This window comes from Penicillium rubens, assembly GCF_028828025.1.
Source record: "Penicillium rubens strain IBT 27055 chromosome Unknown utg000004l_segment0_segment0, whole genome shotgun sequence".
NCBI classification, from domain to species: Eukaryota; Fungi; Ascomycota; class Eurotiomycetes; order Eurotiales; family Aspergillaceae; genus Penicillium; species Penicillium rubens.
Genome location: NW_026890602.1, coordinates 1,362,450 through 1,377,923, shown reverse-complemented (window position 1 = coordinate 1,377,923; position 15,474 = coordinate 1,362,450). Strand labels below are relative to the sequence as shown.

Below are 15,474 nucleotides of genomic sequence, written 5' to 3'. Positions count from 1 at the left end.
AGGCCAAGTAGGGGCATTCATAGCATTGGAAGGGGATCCATACGTACGGCTTGGGTCTACTTCGGATACTCGTTTATAAAACTTCACCTAAACCCATGACATCCCTTGGAAAGATCCGAAATCTACAATCATCTCACTATATTGGTCACAGACACATGATATTTGCCAGAAATCAAATTTACACACGATGCAGTTCGACCCACACCCCAGAATAGTACAACGTGGAGTAACACTTAACCCAAAACGCCAGGAGTTATGATCAGTCATGAAGAGGGGACAGAAAATAAAAAATAAAAAAAAGAACTCCGGAGCTCTTCGCTGTGTAAACATCAGACAAAATCTTGGAATATTAGTTGAAACCTTCCTGCTGCCAGTCATCACCGTTCAGCTGACCGCCACCACTCCCTGTGCCCCCTCCGGCTCCACTGCCACTACCGTATGCAGCAGCAGCAGCAGCGCTACCGACGGCGCCCATAGCGCTATGCTTTTCAATCTCCGTCGTGCTCATCATATAGAGCACAGTGAAAAGCAGAAGATGGAGTGCAAAGCAGTAACCAGCGAACAGATTCCGACTCGTCCGGTTGGCAAGAATGATTCGTGTGAGAGAGAAGACAATCCGCTCTGGTAGGCTCATGCGTTTGTATGCGCGCGTTGATTCACGGCCCCGGAACGCAGCAAACGGTGAGATACGAGCCTCGTAGGCATTCTGGTATCGGTCGAGGGACAGACCCGAAGGCGTGTCTGCAGAGGTATAAACGGAAGTTGAGCTGGGGGTGTTTGCAAAAGATGATGCAGATGTAGAGGCACCCTGACCACGACTATAGGTCGAGACATAGCGAGTCTTCTCGTAGAGACTCAGGTTGTCCTTTTGGAGCGATGCAACTTCCTGACGGAGGGACTTGACAGTGGCATATAGCTTTGAGAGCTCTTCTTCGAGTTCGGCATTCTTCTTCTTGAAGCGGTCTCGTTGGGCCTGAATCATAGGTAGGAGGCCAGAGCCGCCGCCAACGGCCTCTCCTGCACGGATAGATTCCATGGTGTTCGCAGACATGGCACTTTGGTCAAAGCCAGAGATGATGGACGAGGTGGGCGATGATGCGCCCCGACGAGCAGAGTGGGGGTATCTCGAGCTGTAGGTTCCTGCAACAGACATCGCCGAGGACGGGAATGCATTTGCAGCCTCCTCTTGCACCCGAAGAAGGTCATTTTCAAGAGTAGTTGACAGGGTTCGTGACTTTTCCAGCTCTCCCTTTGAAGTCGAAAGCTCATTTCGCAGTGTTTCCAGCTGCCCTTGGATATCGCGGTGCGAGACTCGCAGGAGAGTGAGATCATCTGTCAATTTCTTGTTCCGGGCCATAAGGAGTTGCTCCAGAGAATTCTTGTCTTTGGATTTGGCTCCCTCACCATTGGCGTCAACTGTAGCACCCTCTCCAGCACCGTCTCCCGCCTCATCATCATCACCAGCTGCAAATTCAATTGACCTGATCATCTCCAGCTCCCGGCGGATCTCATCATAGTCGGCTACCTTTGCTAACCGCGCACGCAACTCTTCCCTTTCCACTGCTGCTTTTGAAGCTGTCCGCTCCGATTGAAGCAGTTTAGCTTCCCAGGTGTGTCGTTCTGAGTCTTTGTCAAATCGTGCAGCATCCAGTTTCCGAAGCAAGGAGGAGTTCTCTGACTGGAGACGTAGATAATCGGGGTCGTCCTCAACAGAAACCGGACCAGATGCATGTGATGCAGCCTGAGCTAGCTCCAACCGCATTTGTTCATTGCGTGCTTCCACGTCAGCCAATCTCAAGCTTGTTTTCTCTAAATCGGCAGAGACGAGCTCAAGCTCAGCTGCAGTAGCGCCGCTCCGGGAACCTTCACTATCATCACCCTGATTCTCGCCCTCACCCAGGCGCTGGGAGACTTCATAGCTTGCTTTGAGTTCCTTGATCAATCGATCCTGGTTTTCCACTTTCTCTTCCAAAGTCTTCTCCTTTGCCGCCCAGTTGTTTGTCTTTTCTGTCAAGACAGCCTCCCACGATGCTTCGATCTCCTTAGCTCTTGATTCCTGGTTTTCCTCTAGTTTCTTCCGCGCAGCACGTTCCTCCTGCAGGCGTTTCTCTGTCTCCTCTTGTTGCCTGGTAAGACGATCCACCGACTTCTGCAATTGATCTCGTTCTGAGGTCAGTTTGGGAACTGTATCTTCGGACAGGAAAAGGGAGTCGACAGAAGCTTCTAGGAGTGGGTAGGGGTCCGGAGCTTCGGATAATGAAGAGTATAGTTGTAAGAAGGAGGACGATGACGTTTTGCCTTGGTTGGTCAAGAGATCGATAAAGGACTGATAGGATTTTAGTAGTGATTTATACTCTGTGAGCTTAGATTCGTCATCTAGCTTCTTGTAGTCTTTCGTCTTCTGCGCCAGTTCCTTTCTTTGCACGAGTGCATCACGCTGCTGTTCAACGAGATCCGTAGCGGTTGTATCGAGCTTCGCGATAGTGTTGGCCAAATCAATCCCTATTATATGTCAGTAAAGACTCGGCAACATGTGAGATAATAATTACCTCTCCAGGCTGAAATGGCGCGTTGGAACTTGTTGGTCTCTTCGGTCAATTTGCTGGACATGGGTGATCCAGGTTGACTATCATGTTGGTCCTGAGGAACCAAACCCTCTGTAATAGCAAATGAATCCATTGTCGGTCCTAACCCCAAGGGTCTGCACTGTCACCCCACATCAAATAGCAGTCCACCAAGGGGAAGATGGAGACCTGTTATCGCGAGGAACAGGACACGCGGCGGACGGGCCGATATTGTTCCGACCCTATGTGTACAACGTACGATCCTGGGGTTGGTGTTGGATACAAATTTATGAATGTGAGTATCAAAGGCCAGAGGATGTTCAGTGACCTTGAACATGCAGGCTGTACAATGAGTGTATTGTTTCAAGATGACAGCAATTCACCCGAGGCACCCGTTTACAATATACAGTAGGAGATAACGGCCACATGTAGATTAAGCTGACCGCTTTACTGACCGCCCTTGATGTCCTACTTTAGCATCACATTTAAAGCTTCAAGTTGCCAATAAGAACCATTAGAAAGAGAAAGAAGCAAGCAATCCTAGAATAAACTCATTTCTGGGGTAACTCAACTTTAGCATCAAAGTTTACAAGTTAGGATTGCAGCTTAAAAGGCATCTATAACTAGACCACACCATATTCTGCCAGATAAAAAGCCCCCACTGTGGCCGTTGTCCTCGGCCATCAACTGTGGCCCCCTGAGCTTTGGCCCCAGCTACTGACCGCCCTCACATCGTCACTCTCCAAGCTTGCGGGGAGATGCATGGAACTACAGCCTCATCATGGCTTCAGACGATGGAATTGGTCCCCGCAAGAGGCGCAAGGTCAGTCCGCCAGGGACTGTACCTTATTTGTTACATTCCCTCTTCGAGGACGTGCCGTTAGCGACCGAGAATAGCTCCGACGTCTACATCACCTGTGTTGAATACTGGAGTAAGCTTTATCTGTTTTGGTCGTAGGTGCTGCCTGCTCGAAGAACTCCGAGTTAACTCGCATTGCACAGATGAAAATCTATATATTGGTACCTCTGCAGCCGAGATTTTGCATTTCGTATGCCTCCCGTCAGCATCCCCGGACGAAGCCGCCGAGCCTACCTTCATATTGGCATCCCGATTACCGATCCTGTTCGCCCAGAGTCCTCCACCGGGCAGTGACCAAGAAGGTGTTCGACAAATAGCTGTCTTATCCTCAGTGAACAAGGCATGTGTCCTCTGCAATGGCACTGTTACATTCTACATGCTGCCGGAGCTCAGTCCGGCTTTTGGAGCCACAAAGGTCAATAACTGCCGCTGGATCGGTGGGTTGGACCTCAACTGGGATGCAGAAGAAGGCGAGGATCCGACTCTCATGATTGCTGTGCAGAACAGGATCATGCTGGTCCAGATTGGGGATGAGGCGCGACGGATCAAGAAGATCGAGTTCCCTGGTTGCTTAACTGCAGCGCGACGAGGAACGATCGCATGTGCTGCGGATTCTCATTCGTACTCATTACTTGAAGTGGCACACCAGCAGAAGATTCCGCTCTTCCCAATATCCTCTTCGAATGAGGTCTTTGAGTCGGGGCACGTGGAAGATATGAACCCAGCACCGCAAACTCCGCTCAAACGTTCACCCTCTTCCTCTTACCCTACCTCCCCACCGAGTGATGCTTCGGGGCATGGCAGAAGCACTAGTCTGAATACCTTCGTGGGAATGCTTTCACCGCAGACACAAGCGGCCCAGCTAGATAGATCGCCGTCAGGGACACCCGATCCTTTCACATCTACCGGGGAACCCAGAAGATCAAGCTCGGAGGAGCGAGAGGCGAGGAGCTCCCCCAAGCCCCCCAGTGACCAGGAGCCAGATAATAAGTCTCCTACTAATGACAGCTTGAAGCCCTTACCACCTTTACCTCCGCCAACAAAGCAAGGCTCGAAGCGTCTCCAGCCCCATGTGGTGTCCCCAACGCCATCTGAATTTTTACTTGTGACCGGAACCGAGGAAACAGAACCTGGAGTTGGGATGTTTGTCGACATGGACGGTGAGGTCGTTCGGGGAACAATCAACTTCCACAGATTCCCAAAGTCGGTCGTGATTGATACAAATGTGGATGATGAAATGCTCCAGACTAGTGGAGGTGCCAAAGAGGAGTTTGTTCTCGCTGTGATCGAAGACGAAGACGCTGGGAAGTCTCGAACCAGACTCGAAATCCAACGCTGGGACGATGACCCAGGGGAGACTGAGCGAACCAAGAGTTGGATAGAGATACCATCTCCTGGGGAGCCACGAGCCACGCAAGTCGGTCTCCGGCAAACCCTCAGCCCTAGCCATCTTGGACTCAATAAAATCGGGCAGCTCTTGCGGATGGTCCGCTTCAAAAGCCCCACGCTGCCCCCGCATGTGTCAATAGCAGATTCAAGAACCCAGGCATCCATAGAACACTCGCAAAAGGAGAAAGAGCTGTTCGATTCGCAAGAACTGACCGACTCCGAGGGATCGAAGAAGAGTGACGGCTCAGCAAGCCAGGGCTGGGAGGCTCAACGGAATAAAGAAGAAGCAAAATTTGCACATGGACTGGGCAAGGTCCAAAGCAGCCTTGTCGTGTGGTCAGGATCTCAAATATGGCGCGTACTGCAGAACCCGTTGATAGTCCAGCTAGAGGACACCTTGCAGAAGGCCCAGGAGACGGAAGAGAGCGAGCGCATTGTGTTGCGTAGGGATGCCATTCTGGACTTGTTGCTCTCCGTACAGGACACCGAGCCAAAGACCGAGGCCGAATTCATCGGATTGAGCTATGTGAAACAAAAGGCTAGCCTTATGCTTTATGGGGACCTTCTCTCCATGCAGCCAGATGACCGCAATGCCACGGCAATCGATGGCACCGAGAAAGCGCTACTGGCAGGTAACCTCGACCCGCGTTTGGCATTGCTATTCATTCCTCTGTTGCGATGTGAGGTTTTGCAGGGGCCTCAGGGTATATGGACACATGCTGGGCTGGCAAGCATGGCGGAAAAATACATTGAACAAGTCGGAAAGATAGGTGTCCAATCGTCTGGATTGGACGCTGCTCGCAGTCCTGTTCTCAATATGGTGAAACGGTTCCTTCTCTCCTGGCAGCAGAAGCGGGGATATGGTAGTATCACCGATGAGACATATGTTCTGGATAGCACAGATGCCGCGCTGCTGCACCTGACCTTGGAACAAGATGCCTATCTGACACAGGATCAGCGGGCAGCGTCGCCAATTCGGCCTGAGTTGAATAGGCTGGTTGACAATTGGAAAGGCAATTTCGATCGAGCAGTGATGCTCTTGGAAACATACAAGCGGCTCTATGTACTAAGCCGTTTGTATCAAAGCCAAAAGATGTCTCGAAATGTCCTCAAAACCTGGCGACGAATCGTCGACGGGGAGACTGACGCTGGCGGAGAGGTCTCCGCGAATGGCGTGGAGACGCAGATGCGCAGGTACTTGGTCAAGATTAAGGATGTGCAGCTGGTTGAAGAGTATGGCTCTTGGCTGGCTGGGCGAAACCCCAACCTGGGCATCCAGGTATTCGCAGACAATGCCAGCCGTGTTCGACTGGAACCGGCGGATGTTGTTGCTTTGCTGAAGGAGCGAGCTCCGAACGCGGTTCAGGTCTACCTAGAGCACCTGGTATTTACTAAGAATGTGAGTCTCCTTGTGGCCTTAGTTCATGCACATCTAACTGACCTGTGAATACAGTACACGCAATATGCCGACGACCTGATCTCGTACTACTTAGACACGGTACTTTCCGTGCTCGAGTCATCCCCCGAAGCACGAGCTTCTTTGGCCGACTCCTACTCAACCTATCGAGTTCTGCGCGCCCCCAAACCAACCTACCTGAACTTCATAATCGAGAACACTCCCGTAGAGCCCTGGTGGCAATCTCGACTCCGGTTACTTCAGCTGCTGGGTGGAATATCCAGCTCCCAATTCACCTCGCAACCCCTCCCAACAGGAATCAGCTACTCAATTCCCAACGTCCTCACTCGCATCGAGCCATTCCAGAACGAGCTAGTCTCAGAATGCATTATCCTCGACGGCCTACAGGGCCACCACGGTCCGGCCCTCCGTCTCCTCACACACGGGCTAGGCGACTACGACTCCGCAATCCGGTACTGTCTCTTCGGCGGTCCGCGCGGCTCTTCTTCCTCTTCAACAGGCACCCCGCCAGAACTAGCGGACTACAACCTACAGTCAACGCTATTCCGCCACCTGCTCGACGAGTTCCTGCACATCGAGGATCTGTCAGACCGCATCGAGCGCACAAGCGATCTCCTCGCGCGTTTCGCAGCATGGTTCGATGTCCGCGAGGTCCTAGATCTTGTTCCAGAGGACTGGAGCGTTGAGATTCTCGGCGGCTTCTTCGTGCACGTTTTCCGCACCCTTGTGTCGCAGACTCGCGAGACCCGCATCGAGCGTGCCCTTAGCGCGGGTCTCAATCTGCGCATTGGTGCCGAGTATATCGATGGCATGGAGAAGGTTGGTCCCTGGGTTGAGGAGGCAGAGGGTGTAAGAAGGCTGAAGGATGCACAGCCACGGCATGTTTCCTTGGCAGCTGATGACCCTGGTGATGGTGCTTCTGATGACTCCGCTGAGTTTGGAGATACGGTGGGGCCAACATCTGGGGAAGTGGGCCAGTAGAGCGATGATCTGGGGAGTATACAGGATAGTATGTGAATATGTTATGTTGGCTTTTAATCTATGATACCTACGCAGTTTGATTGGATACCTTTCGTGTTGACTTTTGTTTATTTTTTGGGTTATATCCTTGTTTGGTTTTTGGCGCTATGTATCATGAGCCGATTCCCAAATCCATCATCTCCTTCAGTGAATAGAGAGAAGAGACAAAAGACGGGACTGCACCACAACAGTAGGCAGTCCCACAATGCACATTCCAAGTCGACAGAAGAAAAAAAAAAAGCAAAACCATCATATTGCGTTCGTTCCCTTCGTAGCTACTGATGAGCGTATGTTCCGGCGCACGCCGAAAGCCAGTGGGACATTAAGGTGTGTAGTCTTTTGAAGCTCCAACCAGACCTAGGATGTCTATTCCCGAAATGACATCCAGATCCGGAATGAATGAAACCCGGAAAGAAGATAATACGTCAGAAAGAGTGCCTTTTTCTCTACTCTTCTGCTTGCAAGAAAGGGTTGGGGATCTCCTCGCTGCCGTCAGCGGGAGAGATCAGTACGATCAAAGTGCCACGGGCGACGATCAGACCCATTGAGCGGGTGGTAGTGTTGCCCTCCTCATCTGTGGAAGTTAGTATATAAGAAGCAGAGATATGGAGATTAGATTCAAGCAAGGGAGTCGGAACTCACCGCGCATGGTTTCCTTAACTTCATCGAGGACCAAGTTCATCAGCTGGTCGTAGCCCTTGAGGGTACCGGTGACTGTCCTTAGAGTTAGCATATATAGTCCATAGATGGCAATGAGAGGTCAGGAAAGACCAAAAGCAGAAGAAGAAGCAAAACGTAAAAGGCAAAAAAAAAAAAAAAAAAAAGTGATATATGAGAAGAAACCAGTCCAACATACCCTCGCGACCACCGCTGAACTTCACTTGGACCTCCTTGTCCATGTACTTGTTGAGATCCAAGATGTTTTCCTTTTTGGGCTTCTCCTGTGCACCGCCACCACCGCCACTTTTCTGCTGGCCCTGTCCGCCGCGGCCTCCACGACCGCGACCGCCTCGGAATGAGCCTCGTTCAGACATGGCTTGTGAAATTGAGGGATTTAAAAGAATGGAAGGAAGATATTAGACGAGGGAAGCAAGATTGGATCTATCCGAGGGACACAGACTGGTATCTCTGTATCTCCGTGGGGGTAGCGGAAGGTACAAGCAAGGTGGGCGCGCGTATATGAGGGATTTTTAGGTTGATAGTGGCCTCAGGCATGGTAGTCCTCCGCCTTGGTATGGAGATTACCAATTACCACTGTATTATTGCAGTTGACAGCCACGAGGGATCCCGCTCGGAGGTATCTTACCAGTATTTTACGGGTATCTTATCAGCTCTAATCTGAACATTTCAATGTTGAGGGCTTTTTCGACATTCCTTTCTCAATTGCATGTACTTATGTGCGTTATTTACTTATCTCTTTGTCGATTGTTTCAAGTAATTTGGTCCCAGGCCAGATCATTATCATTGTGATTTCCTCCGAGCTCCCGGGAAATGTTTCAGCCCGCTGGTCCGTTCAGGCATCAGCGAAACTAAAGATCTCCCCACAAGGCTCAAGGCTTAATTTTAGTGATTGAGAGATTAGGAGGACTTATAGAACGATCTAGGATTATGATTTTGTAGACTTCCCTCTGCATGCAAGATATGTGAGACTATAGGCAAGGCGTAACCGTCGTACATCCGTTTAACCAGCGTATCGCAGGCCAGCGGAACCCTCCGGCGGGACTCCGCTGAGGACTCCTCAAGATCACCAGGTAACTACTTTATAGTGGGGAGATCCTCACACGGTGCAAGTTGCGATTGGAATTTCTGCTGTGACACTATTCGTCAACCGTAAAGAGGAGAAAATACAAGTCTTGTAAAAAGAATAGGAAAGGATTCTCCAAATCCCGTAACGGAAATCCAGATCACGTTTTTCCTCTCCACTCCCCGTGCGTTGTTCCGTCCCTCTAGAGGTGCCCTGCACTTTTCTCTTTTCATTTCTTCACCTTCATGAATGTAGCTCGAATCTTACCAAAGGATTACCTGCCGGTCTACTCTATGCGCAAGTCCCGGTTCATCCCCGCGCAAGTTCCGTAATTCGCGCTCTTATCGAACCCTCTCCGCGACTTGTCTCTTTCCTCCCAATCTCCAATCTCTTTCCACCGTATCGAAAACCACTCCCGAGTGTAGAGCATAGGGTCTCTCCCACTCCCACCCACAATGGAATCCCACGCTCAAACGGCAGAGTCGTCCCACAAACGGCCTCGGTCTCCCACCGCCGATCATGGCATGTCGTCGAAAGTGCCTAAGACGCACTCGAACCACCTACAGATTAACTACCTGGCACGACAATACCCTGACAACCTACCGCTCGTCTCCGTCGACGATACCATGCCCGCGATCATCCATCTGCTCGGCGAATACGACGGCGTTTTACACCGCCACGAGAGCATCGCCGGAAATCTGGGCGCATGCCCGCTTGGTCCGATCTTGATCAAACGCTTCGAGCGCCTGTTCGACGGACCCCCGCAAGTGTTGAAATCCCATGGCAAAGACGGACCTACGGTGACTTGGCTCGATGTCGTCGAATTTGCGAAGAATAAGCCCGAGCAGTTCAATCTGGAGAAGTCGCGCAACGGCGTGCGAGTCTGCCAGTTCTATACCAAGCAGTGTCGCGTGGAGATCAGCGAGGAGGATTTCGTTTTGATTGCTTCCGGCATGCCGCAGAAGATGATCCCGCCCCAGCCTATCATCGAGGATGAGGAAAAGGAGCTGGGCGCGCTGGAGATTCTGGAGAAGAACTTGCAACATATAATTCAGATGGCCGATCAAGGTAAGCAATCACTATATACATATATCAGCTTAGGGGCTGTTCGCTGACATTCTTTGTGTGCTTAGTCTCTGCTCGAGCGAGACAGCTTAACCATCGTTTGAAGAATCGCCGCAATGCTATTATCACCCGACGAGAGAACGACGCTTCTCTACATTCCCAGTCCCGAAATGTCACCGAAATCTGGCGCGATGCCAACGGTCATGGCCCAGGAAACGGCCATGCATCATCTCATCCTTCTCCATCTGGTTTCGTCGCTGTCAACGCTCAACGTCCTGAAGGCGAGCACACCGAGGAGAACCCTCTAGCCTCCCAATTCATGTTCTCACAATCCAACACCGATAATGTCACCATGATCAACGGGCAATCGATCAAAGGTGCCTCCCCAACAACCCGTGCCGATTTGATGAAGAGGTTTTTCACAACGGCTGACCGCCACGCCCGCGGCTACGACGACGCAACAGCCCCAGTCAATCCTCAACCACTCTCTCGGCCTCGTGGCTCCGACCCAGCAGACTACAGCCTCTACAACCCCACGACGGCAACCACAGTCGCCATCCCAAGCACCCCATCATCCCTCCTCCCGCCACCAAAATCAATTCATCAAGAAAAAGACGACGGAGGGCCCTACAAGCTAGAAATGGTAGCCCGCATGGAAGAGCTCCAGCGCGGCGAACGTGTAATCCCACCCTGCGACCGCTGCCGCCGCCTCCACATGGACTGCCTTAAGAATCTCACAGCCTGCGTTGGTTGCACGAAGAAACACGCCAAGTGCTCCTGGCGCGACGTCAAAGAAGAAGAAATCACAGCAATGCGGGCGGGGAACACCACATCAACGGTATCCCACGAGCGCTCCGACAAAGACCGCACCAGCGCCAACCTTACCCCACCTCAGTTCGGTATGGGTCCACTTCCCCCAATCTCCGCCGAGCGTGAGCATCCCCGACAACCGCCCTTTGAGCCAGAGGTCCCCACATACTACTATCAGCACCGACGCGAGTCCGCCCCTTCGGCCCCGAACCTGGCTCCTGGGTCTACCGTTCCGATGGAGCTCCCTTCAAATGATAATTCCCCGCGACGGGCAGTGAGTGAGACAGAGAAGAGGGACCGCCCTCATATCCCTGCTGGCCGTGTTTTGGATCGCCCGGAGGATGAGGATCCCGATGCCAATCAGCGGCTCAGACAGGCTATTTTGGATACAGTGGATCATCACACACGGGTCGCTGCGGCTGTTCAGGAGAGGGAGCGTGGAGAGCACCCAGGTGCGGGCAGTGGCGGGGGTGCTCTTCCTGCTCCGAGTCCAGCTCCTGGTTCAGCTCCGGTTTCTGGAGGTGGTTATGACCGAGGACGTGAGCGGGAGGCTGATCGTGATCGCGATCGACGTATGGTGCATGCGTAAAGTATTCTTTCTATTGAATTGTGTACAGTCTCTCTGTTCTCTTTTGTTTTCGCATATTGGCAAAATGGGTTGGGCGTGGGAGTACTATGTTAGATATCCCTCTGATTAGCGTTCCTTTTTACTCTTTCACCTTCTCTTCTCTGAATAACTATGTAAACATATCATATCTCCGTATACGTTGCTATTGCCAAGATATTGTAATATAGTACATATTTTGCTTAACATTGGCTATTATAATTATGCTAGACCTTACTGTTGTAATACCAAGGCTTGGCCGGATATATACTCTGCCCTGAAGACCTTTCGGATAGGTTTCCCCCATAGTATATCCTCAGAACTCCGGCATATAAATCCGACATTTACATCCGACGGGAGGAGAAGTAGTGGGGATTTGCGGGGTGAAAAAGGTTTCCATTTGGGACTTGTATCTCCTGATGGAAGTCATACCAACCCCCTATAACATATAAAACAGCTTGACCCCGGACTCTCGCACTAAACTATTTACCATCCACTTCAAAAGTACAAAATACACCATGGACCCCTCCAAAGTCAAGATCCCACCAATGAAAGACCAGACAGTGGACAACATCACCGACAATGTGATCACAATTAACAGTCTCTGCGAAGACGAGCGCATGAAATACATCCTCGAGCGCCTAGTAACACACCTGCACGACTTCGCCCGCGAAACCCGTCTCAGCAGCGACGAATGGATGACCGGCCTCCGCTTCCTAACCGAAGTGGGCCAAATCTGCACAGACGTACGACAAGAATTCATTCTACTGTCCGACGTACTGGGTCTATCCATCCTGGTCGACTCAATCGACCACCCAAAGCCCAAGGGCTCCACGGAGGGAACCGTGCTGGGACCCTTCCACACGCACGACGCAGAGGAAATGCCCGCCGGTGATTCCATGTCGCATGATCCCAAGGGCGAGCCCTTGTTGGTGGTCTGCACGCTGCAGGATTTGCAGGGGAGGCCTGTGGAGGATGTCAAGATTGACATCTGGGAGACGGATTCGACGGGCCATTATGATGTGCAGTATGCTGGGAGGGAGGGGCCTGATGGGCGGTGTATTATGCGCTCTGATCGGGAGGGTGTCTTTTGGTTTAAGGCTATTATGCCGGTGCCGTATCCCATTCCGCATGATGGGCCTGTTGGGAAGTTGTTGAAGAAGTTGCATCGGCATCCGTATCGTCCCTCGCATATGCACTTTATGTTCGAGAAGGAGGGTTACGATCACTTGATTACGTATGTTCTGGGGTTTCGACTTGTTTTTGGACATTATCATGGCTAATTTTATCCTAGTGCTCTCTACCTTCGCAACGACCCCTACGAAACTTCCGATGCTGTCTTCGGCGTTAAGGATTCCTTGACTGTGGATATTGGCAAGGCAGATGCCGAAATTGCTAAGAAATATAACGTCCCTGAGGGCCATGCTCTTCTCACATATGACTTTGTGCTTGTGTCTGATGAAGAGACGAGCAAGTTGCGTGCGCATAACTCCAAGGTCGCGCTGGACAAACTAGGTCGGAAAGTCAAGATTGTCAATGGGCTGCCTGTGCCGGATCTGGATTAAATGCTATTTACGAAAGAAAAGTGTTCATGAGAAATATCACTTGTATGAGTTTGGCTATGTAGGAAACCATCTCAGTTCTTCCAAGCCTGCTCGGTTTTCGTTGCATAACGAGAACATAACTACCTACTACGTAGAATGGTATTGAATGCAAAACCTCGACGAAGCAAGCTAGTCCCGGAGCCGAGACTGCCAAGTATTACCCATGTCTGTATTCAGCTGGATTCTGGTCTTGATTGGAATATGTAACATGTTCTCGGCGATGACTGGTGCTCTTGTTGATCCAAGTTGTGTTCTCGAGTCTGTGCACGGTACGACAACCGGACGAGCGAGGACTGAACAGGTCTCAGTTAGGTTCTTCGACGTAGTTTGGCCAATGATATGCCACTGGTACAACCAGGAATCAAAATAGTTGAGGTGGTTCGACAGGACGGCCTTTGCGTCTATATAGGGCACATCACCATGGCCTTATCGAGCATCTGATTCCGATTTCCCCGTCGATATCGGCACTATGCGTTCCACTTACCTTTTCTTGTCTGTGGCAGCTCCATTGGCCTCGGCCTTTGTCATCCCAGATGAGAGTGTCCTTGCGGAAATAGTTTTTGAGACTCGTCCAGCCGCGGATGATCAGTTGTCTAAAGCAGACGGCGAGACAAGGCTCAAAGGCATTTCTCCAGATGGGCATAGAGGCTGGGGAAGAGATGGGGACTGGCGTGACGACGACGAATACCCTAGACACGGTGATTGGCCCGGACACGGAGGCTGGGGAAGACATGGGGACTGGCCCGATGACGATAAATATCCCGAGCACGGTGACTGGCCCGGACACGGAGGCTGGGGAAGACATGGGGACTGGCCCGATGACGATAAATATCCCGAGCACGGTGACTGGCCCGGACACGGAGGCTGGGGAAGACATGGGGACTGGCCCGATGACGACGAAGATCCCGAGCACGGCGAGTGGCCCGGATACGACGAAGATCCGCACGAGAGATGGCCGGGTGATGATTGCCCCAGACGAGGGGGATGGCCAGACGACGACGAAGGCCCTGAACATGGAAGAAGGCCCGAACACGGAGGATGGCCTGGACACCGAGATGATAGCGAAGACAGATGGTACCCTCCACACCCCCGACACGGAAAATGCAGATACGACCGCGACGGCAGATCATGCAACAGACACCGACGCTATCCGATCCACCGGCCAATCGATGCCTGTCCAGGACCGCTCTGCCACGCAGACAAAACAACATGGGAGCTCATCAAAACAAACGAGCATACATCCCGACTCGCCGAGCTCATCGCCGACGATAACGACCTAATCGACATCCTCAACAGCACGACAGAAAACCACACCTTCTTTGCGCTGACGAACCAAGCCCTAGAGGAATTTCCACGCGGGCGAAATGCACCCAGTCCCAAGTTCATGTCCAGCTTGCTGCGGTATCATATCCTCCCTGATCGATTATCCATTCAGCATATCGCGAGCCACGGGACGCTAGCAACGAAGCTGACCGAGCGAGCCCTGGAATCGAATCTGCCACAGAGGATTGTTGTCCGAGAGCACCACGACGGAGTGATGTTGAACCGGAGGAGTAGGGTTGTTGGAGCTGACATGGTGGGTAAATCGACATCGTATCATGTGTATGTACGTACTAACCTCACCTTAGAAAACCAAAAACGGCATAATGCACATAATAACCAGTCCCCTCCATCCACCCCCCGAGACACGCACAATGCTGCACCAAGCACCGGCCGACTTCAGTACCTTCACGCTGGCCCTAGCACGCACGAATCTCGCTCACAACCTTGACCCGGCGCAGCGGCAGGGAGGGACAACCTTTGCGCCCACTAACGCTGCCTTTAGACGGCTTGGGGAGCAGGCGAATCGGTTTCTTTTCTCGCGGCAGGGTGAGAGGTGTCTGCGTGCGCTGATGCAGTATCATATTGTGCCGAATCGGACGCTCTACTCGGATGTCTTGTATAGTAGTGATGGCAAAGCTCATGGGTTTTCTGGTCATGATAGTGGGAATGGGAAGGGTGAGGGTGGGTGTGTTGGTAGGGTGGAGGAAGACTATGCGAATGTGCGACTTGTAACTCTATTGAAGGAGAGGGATTTGGCGGTTGATGTAAAGAAGCGGTTTGGTGAGGTTGATATGCGAGTTAATGGATTTGGTAGGGTCGAACGACTGGACTTGTTGGCGAGGGATGGGGCGATGCATGTTTTGGATCAGGTATTGGTTCCGCCGAGGAAGATTCAGGACAAAGAGGAAGGCGAAGATGAGGAAGAACTGATGATTGAGGAACTTGTGGAGAGGTTGGATGGTTGTGTCTATGAGATGACTGGGGAACTGTGAGAGGGCTACAAGCTTACAATCCAGGAAAACAATTTGAAATTCTTCATTCCTATGTTTGTGTTTCAATAAAAGTGGCAGAGCGA

At 51.6% G+C, this 15,474-nt stretch overlaps 6 protein-coding genes across 6 annotated transcripts; 4 read left to right on the top strand and 2 right to left on the bottom strand.

The window, feature by feature from the left end:
* Positions 1–349: 349 nt before the first annotated feature.
* On the bottom strand, positions 350–2,679 carry N7525_010483 (CCAAT displacement transcription factor COY1; the record flags this gene model as incomplete). Its single annotated transcript, XM_002561535.2, has 2 exons — positions 350–2,502; positions 2,550–2,679. The coding sequence occupies 2 exons, from the start codon at positions 2,677–2,679 to the stop codon at positions 350–352; spliced, it is 2,283 nt and encodes a 760-aa protein (XP_002561581.1).
* Positions 2,680–3,345: 666 nt separating this feature from the next.
* On the top strand, positions 3,346–7,210 carry N7525_010482 (uncharacterized protein; the record flags this gene model as incomplete). Its single annotated transcript, XM_002561536.1, has 3 exons — positions 3,346–3,496; positions 3,567–6,211; positions 6,266–7,210. The coding sequence occupies 3 exons, from the start codon at positions 3,346–3,348 to the stop codon at positions 7,208–7,210; spliced, it is 3,741 nt and encodes a 1,246-aa protein (XP_002561582.1).
* Positions 7,211–7,695: 485 nt separating this feature from the next.
* Positions 7,696–8,283, bottom strand: N7525_010481 (U6 snRNA-associated Sm-like protein LSm7; the record flags this gene model as incomplete). Its single annotated transcript, XM_002561537.1, has 3 exons — positions 7,696–7,823; positions 7,892–7,963; positions 8,106–8,283. 3 exons carry the CDS (start codon positions 8,281–8,283, stop codon positions 7,696–7,698), a joined length of 378 nt encoding a protein of 125 aa, XP_002561583.1.
* A 1,165-nt stretch (positions 8,284–9,448) lies between these two features.
* N7525_010480 (uncharacterized protein) lies at positions 9,449–11,457 on the top strand (the record flags this gene model as incomplete). The annotated part of the gene is made up of 2 exons (XM_061215113.1): positions 9,449–10,061; positions 10,127–11,457. 2 exons carry the CDS (start codon positions 9,449–9,451, stop codon positions 11,455–11,457), a joined length of 1,944 nt encoding a protein of 647 aa, XP_061067625.1.
* A 533-nt stretch (positions 11,458–11,990) lies between these two features.
* On the top strand, positions 11,991–13,037 carry N7525_010479 (intradiol ring-cleavage dioxygenase; the record flags this gene model as incomplete). Its single annotated transcript, XM_002561539.1, has 2 exons — positions 11,991–12,709; positions 12,767–13,037. 2 exons carry the CDS (start codon positions 11,991–11,993, stop codon positions 13,035–13,037), a joined length of 990 nt encoding a protein of 329 aa, XP_002561585.1.
* Positions 13,038–13,545: 508 nt separating this feature from the next.
* N7525_010478 (fasciclin domain-containing protein) lies at positions 13,546–15,391 on the top strand (the record flags this gene model as incomplete). Its single annotated transcript, XM_002561540.2, has 2 exons — positions 13,546–14,652; positions 14,705–15,391. 2 exons carry the CDS (start codon positions 13,546–13,548, stop codon positions 15,389–15,391), a joined length of 1,794 nt encoding a protein of 597 aa, XP_002561586.2.
* Between the last annotated feature and the right edge of the window lie 83 nt (positions 15,392–15,474).